This window comes from Molothrus ater, unplaced genomic scaffold (assembly GCF_012460135.2).
Source record: "Molothrus ater isolate BHLD 08-10-18 breed brown headed cowbird unplaced genomic scaffold, BPBGC_Mater_1.1 matUn_MA721, whole genome shotgun sequence".
Lineage (NCBI taxonomy): Eukaryota > Metazoa > Chordata > Aves > Passeriformes > Icteridae > Molothrus > Molothrus ater.
In genome coordinates, this window is record NW_023416589.1 from 1,219 (window position 1) to 16,470 (window position 15,252).

Sequence of the window (15,252 nt, forward strand, 5' to 3'; positions counted from 1 at the left end):
TTTTGAGTGGGATTTTTGGGGGCATTTTGGCTGATTTTGGTTCATTTTGAGTGGGATTTTTGGGGGATTTTGGGTCATTTTGAGTGGGATTTTGGGCTGAGTTTGGCTCATTTTGAGTGGGGTTTTTTTGGGTTATTTTGACTGATTTTGGGTCATTTTAAGTGGGATTTTTTTGGGATTTTGGGCTCATTTTGAGTGGGATTTTTGGGCTGATTTTGGCTGATTTTTGGGTCATTTTGAGTGGGATTTTTGGGCTGATTTTGGCTCATTTTGAACGGGATTTTTTGGGGGATTTTGGCTGATTTTGGCTCCTTTCCCCCCCTCAGTGCCCGGATGCGGGGCCAGGGCGAGGGCCGGGGATACTTTGGGTTATTTTGGCTGATTTTGAGCGGGATTTTTGGCTGATTTTGGCTCATTTTAAGTGTGATTTTTTTGGGATTTTGGGCTGATTTTGGCTGATTTTTGGGTCATTTTGAGTGGGATTTTTGGGCTGATTTTGGCTCATTTTGAACGGGATTTTTTTGGGTTATTTTGGCTGATTTTGGCTCATTTTGAATGGGATTTTTTTGGGATTTTTGCTGATTTTTGTTGATTTTGGTCTCTTTTCCCCCCTCAGTGCCCGGATGCGGGGCCAGGGCGAGGGCCGGGGATAGTTTGGGTTATTTTGGCTGATTTTGGCTCATTTTGAGCGGGATTTTTGGGCTGATTTTGGCTCATTTTGAGTGGGGTTTTTTGGGTTATTTTGGCTGATTGTGGGTCATTTTGAGTGGGATTTTTGGGCTGATTTTGGCTGATTTTGGCTCATTTTAAGTGGGATTTTTTTGGGATTTTGGGCTGATTTTGAGTGGGATTTTTGGGGGGATTTGGGCTCATTTTGAGTGGGATTTTGGGTCATTTTTTGTGGGATTTTTGGGCTGATTTTGGCTCATTTTGAGTGGGATTTTTTTGGGATTTTTGCTGATTTTGGTCTCTTTGTCCCCCCTCAGTGCCCGGCTGTGGGGCCAGGGCGAGGGCTGGGGACAGTTTGGGTTATTTTGGCTGATTTTGGCTCATTTTGAATGGGATTTTTGGGCTGATTTTGGCTCATTTTAAGTGGGATTTTTTTGGGATTTTGGGCTGATTTTGGCTCATTTTGGCTCATTTTGAGTGGGGTTTTTTGGGTTATTTTGGCTGATTTTGGCTCATTTTGAACGGGATTTTTTTGCTGATTTTTGCTGATTTTGGCTCCTTTCCCCCCTCAGTGCCCGGATGCGGGGCCAGGGCGAGGGCCGGGGATACTTCGGGTTATTTTGGCTGATTTTGGGTCATTTTGAATGGGATTTTTTTGGGTTATTTTGGCTGATTTTGGCTCATTTTGAACGGGATTTTTGGGCTGATTTTTGCTGATTTTGAGTGGGATTTTTGGGGAGATTTTGGCTGATTTTGGCTCATTTTGAACGGGATTTTTTTTGGGATTTTGGCTGATTTTGGCTCCTTTCCCCCCTCAGTGCCCGGATGCGGGGCCAGGGCGAGGGCCGGGGACAGTTTGGGCTATTTTGGCTGATTTTGGGTCATTTTGAACGGGATTTTTTTTGGGATTTTTGCTGATTTTGGCTGATTTTGGCTCCTTTTCCCCCCTCAGTGCCCGGATGCGGGGCCAGGGCGAGGGCCGGGCGCCCCCCCAGGACCCCCAGGCCGAGCCCATCGACAGCTCCGGGGGCCCGGCCCTGGCCCTGCCCTCGGGGGGGGCCCTGAGCGCCCGGGGGCTCCCCCCAGGCCCCGCCCGAGAGCACCTGGAGAAGGCTCTGCTGGGCCAGGAGGCTGAGAGGTGAGGGGAGAACACCCCAAAAATACCCCTGGGACCCCAAAAACCACACCTGTGACCCCAAAAAACCACACCTGGGGGGGTTAAAATGTACCTGGGGAGGGTTAAATCATCCCAAAACCACACCTGGAGAAGGCTCTGCTGGGCCAGGAGGCTGAGAGGTGAGGGAAAAACACCCCAAAAATACACCTGGGACCCCAAAAACCACAGCTGGGACCCCAAAATTACATCCAGGAGGGTTAAAATGTAGCTGGGACCCCAAAAAACCACACCTGGGACCACTAAAATACACCTGGGGGGGTTAAAATGTACCTGGGGGGTCAAAAAACCACACCTGGAGAAGGCTCTGCTGGGCCAGGAGGCTGAGAGGTGAGGGGAGAACACACCTGGGACCCCAAAAACCACACCTGGGACCCCTAAAACACACCTGGGACCCCTAAAATACATCCAGGAGGGTTAAAATGTACCTGGGACCCCAAAAAACCACACCTGGGACCCCAAAACCCACACCTGAGACCCCTAAAATTCACCTGGGGGGGATAAAATACACCTGGGGGGCTTAAAGCCACACCTGGGGGGGATAAAAATACCCAAAAATTCCCTGAGGCTCCCTAAAATCCCTCCCAGTGCCTCCCAAACCCATCCCAGTCCCCCCCAGTCCCTCCCAGTTCCCTCCCAGTGCCCCCCAGTCCCTCCCAGTTCCCCTCAATCCCCTCCCAGTTCATTCCAGTCCCTCCCAATTCATCCCAGTTCATCCAAATCCCTTCCCACTCTGTCCCAGTCCCCCCCAGTCCATCCCAGTTAATCCCAGTTAATTCCATTTCCATCCCAGTCCCCCCAATCCCCTCCCAGTTCCCCCCAGTCCCTCCCACTCCATCCCAGTCCCTCCCATTTCCCTCCCAGTCCATCCCAGTATATCCCAGTATATCCCAATCCCCTCCCAGTCCATCTCAGTCCATCCCATTTCCATCCCAGGCCATCCCAGTCCCTCCCAGTCCCCCCCAGTCCCTCCCAGTTAATCCCATTTCCATCCCAGTCACTCCCAGTCCATCTCAGTGCCCCCTAAACCCCTTCCCAGTTCATCCCAATCCCCTCCCAGTTTGTCCCAATCCCCTCCCAAACCCATCCCAATGCCCTCCCAGTTCATTCCCAGTCCCCCCAGTCCCCCCCAAACCCATCCCAGTCCATCCCAGTTAATCCCAATCCCTCCCATTTCCCTCCCAGTCCCCCCCAGTCACTCCCAGTTCCCCCCAAACCCAGCCCAGTCCCTCCCAGTTCATTCCCAGTCCCTCCCAGTTAATCCCATTTCCATCCCAGTCCATCCCAGTATATCCCAGTATATCCCAATGCCCTCCCAGTCCCTCCCAGTCCCTCCCAGTCCATCCCAGTCCATCCCAGTTAATCCCATTTCCATCCCAGTTCCCTCCCAGTCCCTCCCAGTCCCTCCCAATCCCCCCCAGTCCCCTCCCAGTTAATCCCAGTCTGATCCCAGTCCCTCCCAGTCACTCCCAGTCCCTCCCAGTTCCCCCCAGTCACTCCCAGTCCATCCCAGTCCCCCCCAGTCACTCCCAGTTCCCCCCAGGAGGAAGAAGCTTCGCTTCCACCCCCGGCAGCTTTACCTGAGCGTCAAACAGGGGGAGCTGGGCCGGGTCATCCTCATGCTCTGTGAGTGGGGGAACCCCAAAAATATCCCAAAATCTGGGGGGGGAACCCTAAAAAATCCCCAAATTTGGGAAATCCCAAAAAATCCCGGGAAAAAATCCCAAAAATTCCCGGGGGAAATTGCAAAATTTTGGGGGAAAATCCCCAAAAATCCTGGAGGAAATCCCAAAATCTGGGCGGGGGGGGAAACCCTAAAAAATCCCCAAATTTGGGAATTTTGGAAATTCCCCAAAATTCCTGGGGAAAATCCCAAAAATCCCGGGAAAAAATCCCAAAATTCCCGGGGGAAATTGCAAAATTTTGGGGGAAAATCCTCAAAAATCCTGGGGGAAATCCCAAAATCTGGGGGGGGGGAAACCCTAAAAAAATCCCCAAATTTGGGAAATCCCCAAAATTCCTGGGGAAAATCCCAAAATTTGGGGTGAAATTGGGGAAAATCCCAAAATTCCTGGGGAAAATCCCAAAATTTGGGGTGAAATTGGGGGGAAATCCCAAAATTCCTGGGGAAAATCCCAAAATTTGGGGTGAAATTGGGGAAAATCCCAAAATTCCTGGGGAAAATCCCAAAATCTGGGGGGGAATTGGGGAAAATCCCAAAATCTGGGGGGGAATTGGGGTCATCCTGATGCTCTGTGAGTTGGGCTCTGTCTTACCCCATTTTCGGTGCTTTTTACCCCATTTTTGGGTTCCTTTTTGCCCATTTCCGCTGTTTTTCACCCCATTTTTGGGTCCCTTTCCCCATTTTGGGTCCCTTTCCCCATTTCTGATGCTTTTTACCCATTCCCGGTGATTTTGCCCATTCCCGCTGTTTTTTACCCCATTTTTGGGTCCCTTTTCCCATTTTTTTCTCTCCATTTCCCCATTTCTGATGCTTTTTACCCATTTTCAGTATTTTTCACCCCAATTTTGGGTCCCCTTTCCCCATTTTTGGGTCCCTTTCCCCATTCCCGGTGCTTTTGCCCATTTCCAGTGTTTTTTACCCCATTTTTGGGTCCCCTTTCCCATTTTTTCTCTCCATTTCCCCATTTTTGGGTCCCTTTTCCCATTTTTTCTCCCCCATTTCCCATTTCTGGTGCTTTTTACCCATTTCTCCTGATTTTGCCCATTTTCAGTGTTTCTTACCCCATTTTTGGGTCCCTTTCCCCATTCCCGGTGCTTTTGCCCATTTCCTGTGTTTTTCACCCCATTTCTGGGTCCCTTCCCCCCAGTGGACAACCTGGACCCCAATTTCCAGAGCGACGCTCAGAGCAAGCGCTCGGCGCTGCACGCGGCCGCCCAGAAGGGACACCTGGAGATTTGTCACCTCCTGCTGCAGGTGAGTGAGGGACACACCTGTGACACACCTGGGACACACCTGTGACACACCTGAGTGACACCTGAGTGACACCTGAGTGACACCTGAGTGACAGCAGTGACATCCCAGTGCTCCCTTTGGGACACCTGGAGATTTGTCACCTCCTGCTGCAGGTGAGTGAGGGACACACCTGGGGGACACCTGGGACACACCTGTGACAGCAGTGACACACCTGAGTGACACCTGAGTGACACCTGAGTGACACCTGAGTGACAGCAGTGACATCCCAGTGCTCCCTTTGGGACACCTGGAGATTTGTCACCTCCTGCTGCAGGTGAGTGAGGGACACACCTGTAACACACCTGAGTGACACCTGAGTGACACCTGGGACACACCTGTGACAGCAGTGACACACCTGAGTGACACCTGAGTGACACCTGAGTGACACCTGAGTGACACCTGAGTGACAGCAGGGACATCCCAGTGCTCCCTAAGGGACACCTGGAGATTTGTCACCTCCTGCTGCAGGTGAGTGACACCTGAGTGACACCTGGGACACACCTGAGTGACACCTGAGTGACAGCAGGGACATCCCAGTGCTCCCTTTGGGACACCTGGAGATTTGTCACCTCCTGCTGCAGGTGAGTGAGGGACACACCTGGGGGACACCTGGGACACACCTGGGACACACCTGAGTGACACCTGAGTGACACCTGAGTGACACCTGTGACACACCTGTGACACACCTGTAACACACCTGTAACACACCTGTAACACACCTGTGACACACCTGTGACACACCTGTAACAGCAGTGACATCCCAGTGCTCCCTAAGGGACACCTGGAGATTTGTCACCTCCTGCTGCAGGTGAGTCACACCTGGGACACACCTGGGACACACCTGTGACACCTGAGTGACACCTGAGTGACAGCAGGGACATCCCAGTGCTCCCAGTACATCCCTAAGGGACACCTGGAGATTTGTCACCTGCTGCTGCAGGTGAGTGAGGGACACACCTGGGGGACACCTGAGTGACACCTGGGGGACACCTGGGACACACCTGGGACACACCTGAGTGACACCTGGGGGACACCTGAGTGACACCTGAGTGACACCTGAGTGACACCTGAGTGACACCTGGGGGACAGCAGTGACACCTGGGGGACACCTGAGTGACAGCAGTGACATCCCAGTGCTCCCTTTGGGACACCTGGAGATTTGTCACTGCTGCTGCAGGTGAGTCACACCTGGGGGACACCTGGGGGACACCTGTGACACCTGAGTGACATCAGTGACACACCTGAGTGACACCTGAGTGACACCTGTAACACACCTGTAACACACCTGTGACACACCTGTAACACACCTGTGACACACCTGTGACACACCTGTGACACACCTGTGACATCCCAGTGCTCCCAGTACAGCCCTAAGGAACACCTGGAGATTTGTCACTGCTGCTGCAGGTGAGTCACACCTGGGGGACACCTGAGTGACACCTGGGACATCCTAGTGTGGGATCTGTTGGTCAGTGGTCACTCATTGGTCACTCTATGGTCACTCATTGGTCACTTTGTGGTCACTCTGTGGTCAGTGGTCACTCTGTGGTCACTCACGGTCACTCAGTGGTCAGTGGTCACTCATTGGTCACTCTGTGGTCACTCTGGTCACTTAGTGGTCAGTGGTCACTCTGTGGTCACTCATGGTCACTCTGTGGTCACTCTGTGGTCAGTGGTCACTCACGGTCACTCTGTGGTCACTCATGGTCACTCTGTGGTCACTCATTGGTCACTCTGTGGTCACTCAGTGGTCTGTGGTCACTCATGGTCACTCATTGGTCACTCTGTGGTCACTCTGTGGTCACTCTGTGGTCACTCTGTGGTCACTCATGGTCACTCTCTGGTCACTCTGTGGTCAGTGGTCACTCATGGTCACTCTGTGGTCACTCATTGGTCACTCTGTGGTCACTCAGTGGTCTGTGGTCACTCATGGTCACTCTGTGGTCACTCTGTGGTCACTCACGGTCACTCACGGTCACTCTGTGGTCACTCAGTGGTCACTCAGTGGTCAGTGGTCACTCACGGTCACTCAGTGGTCACTCATGGTCACTCTGTGGTCACTCTGTGGTCACTCTGTGGTCAGTGGTCACTCAGTGGTCACTCATTGGTCACAATGGTCATTCTGTGGTCACTCTGTGGTCACTCTATGGTCACTCAGTGGTCACTCAGTGGTCAGTGGTCACTCTGTGGTCACTCACGGTCACTCTGTGGTCACTCACGGTCACTCATTGGTCACTCAGTGGTCACTCAGTGGTCAGTGGTCACTCTGTGGTCACTCTGTGGTCACTCTGTGGTCAGTGGTCACTCACGGTCACTCTGTGGTCAGTGGTCACTCTGTGGTCACTCTGTGGTCACTCACGGTCACTCTGTGGTCAGTGGTCACTCTGTGGTCACTCTGTGGTCACTCACGGTCACTCTGTGGTCACTCTGTGGTCAGTGGTCACTCACGGTTACTCTGTGGTCACTCTGTGGTCAGTGGTCACTCACGGTTACTCTGTGGTCACTCATTGGTCACTCTGTGGTCACTCAGTGGTCACTCACGGTCACTCTGTGGTCACTCTGTGGTCAGTGGTCACTCACGGTCACTCTGTGGTCACTCTCAGGCCGGCGCCAACATCAACGCCGTGGACAAGCAGCGCCGGACGCCGCTGATGGAGGCCGTGGCCAACGATCAACTGGAGACGGCGCGGTACCTGCTGGGCAGGGGAGGGTGCGCCTACAGCCAGGTATGGACACACCTGGGACACACCTGTGACACACCTGTGACATCATATATACACCTGTGACATCACAGACACACCTGGGATATCATAGATACACACACACACACACAGCGCGGTACCTGCTGGGCAGGGGGGGGGTGTGCCTACAGCCAGGTATGGACACACCTGGGACACACCTGTGACACACCTGTGACATCATATATACACCTGGGGTACCACAGACACACGTGGGATATCATAGATACACACACACAGAGACGGCGCGGTACCTGCTGGGCAGGGGGGGGTGTGCGTACAGCCAGGTGAGTGTGACGTCATAGATACACCTGAGTGACATCATCATACCTGTGTGACATCATAGACACACCCACACACACCTGTGACATCATAGACACACCTGGGATAACACACACACACACACACAGCGGTACCTGCTGGGCAGGGGGGGGTGTGCGTACAGCCAGGTACGGACACACCTGTGTGACATCATATATACACCTGTGACATCATAGACACACCTGTGACATCATAGACACACACACACACACAGACGGCGCGGTACCTGCTGGGCAGGGGGGGCTGCGCCTACAGCCAGGTGAGTGACACACCTGAGTGACACCTGTGTGACATCATCATACCTGTGACATCATAGACACACCTGGGATATCATAGACACACCTGGGACACACCTGGGGTACCACAGACACACCTGGGATATCATAGATACACACACACACAGAGACGGCGCGGTACCTGCTGGGCGGGGGGGGGTGCGCCTACAGCCAGGTGAGTGACACACCTGAGTGACACCTGAGTGACATCATAGACACACCTGGGATAACACACACACACACACAGCGCGGGTACCTGCTGGGCAGGGGGGGGGTGTGCGTACAGCCAGGTATGGACACACCTGGGACACACCTGTGTGACACCTGTGACATCATATATACACCTGTGACATCATAGACACACCTGGGATATCACACACACACACACACACACAGCGGTACCTGCTGGGCAGGGGGGGGTGCGCCTACAGCCAGGTATGGACACACCTGGGACACACCTGTGTGACATCACAGACACACCCACACACACCTGTGACTTCACAGACACACCTGGGATAACACACACACACACACACAGAGCGGGTACCTGCTGGGCAGGGGGGGGTGTGCGTACAGCCAGGTGAGTGACACACCTGAGTGACATCATCATACCTGTGTGACATCATAGACACACCTGTGACACACCTGTGACATCACAGACACACCTGGGGTATCATAGACACACACACACAGAGACGGCGCGGGTACCTGCTGGGCAGGGGGGGGTGCGCCTACAGCCAGGTGAGTGACACACCTGAGTGACATCATCATACCTGTGTGACATCATAGACACACCCACACACACCTGTGACATCACAGACACACCTGGGGTATCACAGACACACACAGAGCAGTACCTGTTGCAGAGGGGAGGGGGTGTGGCTGTGACGTCATCGCACGCCCCGTGACGTCACCACACAGACCATGACGTCACCTCCACCCAACGACATCGTCCCCACCCTGTGACGTCACCGCCGCTCCGCTGCGTGACGTCACAGCACCCGCCCCTCCCCCCGTGTGACGTCACCGTCCTCTGCATGATGTCACAACTCCGTTTATGACATCATAATCCCCGGTACAATGTCCCCACTCCCCTTATGACATCATTGCCTCCCTGCATGACATCATAATCCCTGGTATGACGTCATCATCCTATTTATGACATCATTGCCTCCCTGTGTGACATCACCGACCCCCGTATGACATCACAGCTCCCATTATGACATCACCGCTCCCTGTATGACATCAGCGACCCTCTGTATGATGTCACGACCCCGTTCGTGACGTCACCACTCCCTTTATGACATCACAGACCCCCTCTGTATGACGTCACAATGCGCATTATTGCATCATCACTCCCCGTATGACATCACCCCCTGTATGACGTCATCATCTCTCTCTGTATGACATCACAACTCCCATTATGACATCACCGCTCCCTGTATGACATCACCACCACCCCCCCGGTATGACGTCACCGTCTCTCTCTGTATGACATCACCGACCCTCTGTATGACGTCATCCTCGCCGTGTGATGTCACCGTCTCTCTCTGATGACGTCACAGGAGGAGGACGGCTCCACCTGCCTGCACCACGCGGCCAAAAACGGAAACCTGGAGATGGTGGAGCTGCTGCTGAGCACCGGCCAGGTGGACGTCAACGCACAGGTGAGCTCAGGTGTGGGCAATGGTCAGTGTGTCCTGAGTGTCCTGAGAGTGGTCAGTGTGTCCTGGCAATGGTCAGTGTGTCCTGGCAGTGGTCAGTGTGTCCTGAGTGTCCTGAGAGTGGTCAGTGTGTCCTGGCAATGGTCAGTGTGTCCTGGCAGTGGTCAGTGTGTCCTGAGTGTCCTGAGAGTGGTCAGTGTGTCCTGGCAATGGTCAGAGTGGTCAGTGTGTCCTGGCAATGGTCAGTGGTCAGTGGAGCTGCTGCTGAGCACCGGCCAGGTGGACGTCAACGCACAGGTGAGGGCCAGGTGTGGGCAATGGTCAGTGTGTCCTGAGTGTCCTGGCAATGGTCAGTGTGTCCTGAGTGTGGTCAGTGTGTGCTGAGTGTCCTGAGAGTGGTCAGTGTGTCCTGAGAGTGGTCAGTGTGTCCTGAGTGTCCTGGTAATGGTCAGTGTGTCCTGGCAATGGTCAGTGTGTGCTGAGTGTCCTGAGTGTGGTCAGTGTGTCCTGGCAGTGGTCAGTGGTCAGTGGAGCTGCTGCTGAGCACCGGCCAGGTGGACGTCAACGCACAGGTGAGGGCCAGGTGTGGGCAATGGTCAGTGTGTCCTGAGTGAGTGTCCTGGCAATGGTCAGTGTGTCCTGAGTGTCCTGAGTGTGGTCAGTGTGTCCTGGCAATGGTCAGTGTGTGCTGACTGTGGTCAGTGTGTCCTGAGTGTGGTCAGTGTGTCCTGGCAGTGGTCAGTGTGGTCAGTGTGTCCTGGCAATGGTCAGTGTGTCCTGAGTGTGGTCAGTGTGTCCTGGCAGTGGTCAGTGTGGTCAGTGTGTCCTGGCAATGGTCAGTGTGTCCTGAGTGTGGTCATTGTGGTCAGTGTGTCCTGGCTATGGTCAGTGTGTCCAGGGAGTGGTCAGTGTGTCCTGAGTGTGTCTTGACAATGGTCAGTGTGTCCTGGGGGTGTCCTGGGCGTGGTCAGTGATGGTTTGGGGTGGTCAATGATGGTCAGTGATGGTCTGAGGGTGGTCAGTGATGGTCAGTGACGGTCACTGACCCCTGAGTGACCCCTGAGTGCCCCCCCAGGACAGCGGGGGCTGGACCCCCATCATCTGGGCGGCCGAGCACAAACACATCGAGGTCATCCGGCGGCTGCTGACCCGCGGGGCCGACGTCACCCTGACCGACAACGTGAGAGCCCGGGGATACACCTGGGGGCACCTGGGGATACCTGGGGATACACCTGGGATACACCTGGGGACACCTGGGGAGACACCTGGGGATATACCTGGGGATATACCTGGGGACAGCTGGGGACACACCTGGGATACACCTGGGGACACCTGGGGACACACCTGGGGACAGCTGGGGATACACCTGGGGATACACCTGGGGATACACCTGGGGATACACCTGGGGATACACCTAGGGATACCTGGGGACACCTGGGGACACCTGGGAGACACCTGGGGATACACCTGGGGATACACCTGGGGATACACCTGGGGACACACCTGGGGACACCTGGGGATACACCTGGGGATACACCTGGGGACATCTGGGGATACATGGGATACACCTGGGGATACACCTGGGATACACCTGGGGATACACCTGGGGATACCTGGGATACACCTGGGGACACCCCTGGGGATACACCTGGGGACAGCTGGGGGCACCTGGGGGATACACCTGGGGATACCTGGGGATACCTGGGGGCACAGATGGGAGGACCCAGGGTGGTCACTGATTGTCACTGATGGTCAGTGCTGGTCACTGATGGTCACTGGGTGGCTGTGGCTGGGTTTGGGTGGTCAGTGCTGGTCACTGATGGTCAGTGCTGGTCAGTGCTGGTCAGTGCTGGTCAGCAGTGGTCACTGATGGTCAGTGCTGGTCACTGATGGTCAGTTGGTCACTCAGGAGGAGAACATCTGCCTGCACTGGGCGTCGTTCACGGGCAGCGCCGAGATCGCCGAGGTGCTGCTGAACGCGCAGTGCGACCTGCACGCGGTCAACTTCCACGGGGACACGCCCCTGCACATCGCCGCCAGGGAGAGCTACCACGACTGCGTCAGGTAATGGGTCTGGGGGCTTCGGGGGGCATTGGGGGGGTCACAGGGGTCACAGGGGTCTGGGGGTGTCAGGGGACACAGGGACAGCCCTTCCACGGGGACACGCCCCTGCACATCGCCGCCAGGGAGAGCTACCACGACTGTGTGAGGTGAGGGAATTGGGTCTGGGGCTTCGGGGGGGTCACAGGGGTCACAGGGGTCTGGGGGTGTCAGGGGTCACCCCTTCCACGGGGACATGCCCCTGCACATCGCCGCCAGGGAGAGTTATCATGATTGTGTGAGGTGAGGGAATTGGGTCTGGGGGCTTCTGAGGGGTCTGGGGGGTCACAGGGGTCACAGGGGTCACAGGGGTCTGGGGGTGTCACAGGGTCACCCCTTCCACGGGGACACGCCCCTGCACATCGCCGCCAGGGAGAGCTACCATGATTGTATCAGGTAATGGGTCTGGGGGCTTCAGAGGGGTCACAGGGGTCACAGAGCATTGGGGGGTCACAGGGGTCTGGGGGTGTCAGGGGGATCAACTTCCACGGGGACACGCCCCTGCACATCGCCGCCAGGGAGAGCTACCACGACTGCGTCAGGTAATGGGTCTGGGGGCTTCTGAGGGGTCTGGGGGCTTCAGGGGTGTCACAGGGGTCTGGGGGTCATAGGGATCTGGGGGTGTCAGGGGGATCAACTTCCATGGGGACACGCCCCTGCACATCGCCGCCAGGGAGAGTTATCATGATTGTGTGAGGTGAGGGAATTGGGTCTGGGGGCTTTGGGTGGGTCACAGGGTCACAGGGGTCTGGGGTGTCACAGGTCACCCCTTCCATGGGGACACGCCCCTGCACATCGCCGCCAGGGAGAGCTACCACGATTGCGTCAGGTAATGGGTCTGGGGCTTCGGGGGGCTTGGGGGGGTCACAGGGTTCACAGGGGTCACAGGGTCACCCTTCCACGGGACACGCCCCTGCACATCGCCGCCAGGGAGAGCTACCATGATTGTGTCAGGTAATGGGTCTGGGGGCTTCTGAGGGGTCACAGGGGTCACAGAGCATTGGGGGGTCACAGGGGTCTGGGGGTGTCAGGGGGATCAACTTCCACGGGACACGCCCCTGCACATCGCCGCCAGGGAGAGTTATCATGATTGTGTGAGGTGAGGGAATAGGGTCTGGGGGCTTTGGGGGGGTCACAGGGGTCACAGGGGTCTGGGGTGTCAGGGGACACAGGGACAGCCCTTCCATGGGGACACGCCCCTGCACATCGCCGCCAGGGAGAGCTACCACGGACTGCGTCAGGTAATGGGTCTGGGGGCTTCTGAGGGTCACAGGGTCACAGGGGTCACAGAGGTCACATGGTCACCCCTTCCACGGGGGACACGCCCCTGCACATCGCCGCCAGGGAGAGCTACCATGATTGTGTGAGGTGAGGGAATTGGGTCTGGGGCTCTGAGGGGTCACAGGGGTCTGGGGGTCACAGGGACACGGTTGTGTGAGGTGGCAGAATTGGGTCTGGGGCTTTGGGGGAGGTCACAGGGGTCACAGGGGTCACAGGGGTCTGGGGGCTTCAGGGGGGTCACAGGGGTCTGGGGGCTTTGGGGGAGGTCACAGGGGTCACAGGGGTCACAGGGGTCTGGGGCTTCAGGGGGTCACAGGGGTCTGGGGGCTTTGGGGAGTCAGGGGAGTCACAGGGAAGAGGGGGCAGGGGGATATAGGGACATCAATTGTGTGAGGAGAGGGAATTGGGTCTGGGGGCTTCAGGGGGGTCACAGGGGTCAGGGGGACACGGGGACACGGTTGTGTGAGGTGGCAGAATTGGTCTGGGGCTTTAGGGGGGGGACACAGGGACACGGTTGTGTCAGGTGAGGGAATTGGGTCTGGGGGCTTCTGAGGGGCTGAGGAGTCCCAGGAAGGCTCCATGGCGGATCCTATGGGGAAACCATTAAAGGGCAGGGGGGGATCCCCGGAATTCGGGGTTGAATTTGGGGGGCTCCCAGCAATTTGGGGAGGGGGTCTGCAATTTGAGGATGGTCTGAAATTTGGGGGGGTCTCAGGAATTTGGGGGAAGGCTCTCAGAAATTGGGGAGGGGTCCCAGGTGGTCTCTGACCCCCCCTCCCCAATTTGGGGTCCATAGAGGATCCCATGGGAGAAACCATTAAAGGCAGGGGGGGATCCCCGGAATTTGGGGTTGAATTTGGGGGGTCCCAGGGGGGTCCCATCAATTTGGGGAGGGGTCTGGAATTTGAGATGGGGTCCGAAATTTGGGGAGGGTTCTCAAAAACTTGGGGAGGGGTCTCAGGAATTTGGGGGAGGGGTCTCAGGTAGTCCCTGACCCCCCTCCCCAATTTGGGGTCCATAGAGGATCCCATGGGAGAAACCATTAAATGAGGGGGGAAATCACCAGAATTCGGGGTTGAATTTGGGCAGCAATTTGGGGAGGGGTCTGCAATTTGAGGGGGGGTCCAAAATTTGGGGAGAGGTCTCAGAAACTTGGGGAGGGGTCTCAGGAATTTGGGGGAGGGGGTCACAGGTCATCCCTGACCCCCCTCCCCAATTTGGGGTCCATAGAGGATCCCATGGGGAGAAACCAATAAAGGTCACGGGGGGATCCCCAGAATTTGGGGTTGAATTTGGGGGATCCCAGGGGGGTCCCATCAATTTGGGGAGGGGTCTGCAATTTGAGGAGGGGTCCCTGAGGCCTCGCTGCCCCCCCAGCCTGTTCCTGTCGCGCGGGCGGACCCCGAGGTGCGGAACAAGGAGGGCGATTCCCCCCTGGACCTGACCCCGGAGCGCTCCGAGGTTTGGGTGGCGCTGCAGCTCAACCGGAAACTGCGCCTGGGGGCGGCGGGCCGGGCCCTGCACACCGAGCGCATCGTCAGCAGGTGAGGTCTGAGGGAAATTCGGGCATTTTTGGGACAATTTGGGGGTTTTATTTTCATAGAAAATTTTCCTGAATTTTTATTTTTTTTTTTTCGATTTTTTCCTAGATTTTTTTGGGGATTTTTAATGGATTTTTTGGGATATTTTTTCCCTGGATTTTTTGTGGATTTTTTCCTGGATTTTTTCCTGGATTTTTTGAGATTTTTTGGGGATTTTGGGGGATTTTTCCATGGGATTTTTTCCATGGGATTTTTCCCCATTTCTGCCCGGATTTTATTTTTGCCATTTCCCCATTTCTGACCAGATTTCCATGGGATTTTTTCTATTTCTGACCAGATTTTTCACAGGATTTTTCCCATTTCCGCCGGATTTTTTTCCCGATTTTTCCCATTTCTGCCCTGAGTTTTTTGCAATTTTTTCCATGGGATTTTCCCATTTCTGACCACATTTCCATGGGATTTTTTCCATGGGATTTTTTCCCATTCCCGCCTGGATTTTTTTTCTGATTTTT

General features: G+C 55.5%; 1 protein-coding gene across 1 annotated transcript; it reads left to right on the plus strand.

The window, feature by feature from the left end:
* Window positions 1-1,616: 1,616 nt before the first annotated feature.
* Window positions 1,617-14,780, plus strand: LOC118701120 (histone-lysine N-methyltransferase EHMT2-like; the record flags this gene model as incomplete). The annotated part of the gene is given in 9 exon segments (XM_036405748.1): window positions 1,617-1,807; window positions 3,387-3,469; window positions 4,675-4,781; window positions 7,424-7,546; window positions 9,720-9,821; window positions 10,894-10,998; window positions 11,728-11,882; window positions 14,577-14,593; window positions 14,596-14,780. Coding segments are annotated over 9 exon segments (1,035 nt in total), but the record flags the coding sequence as incomplete, so codon positions are not given.
* Between the last annotated feature and the right edge of the window lie 472 nt (window positions 14,781-15,252).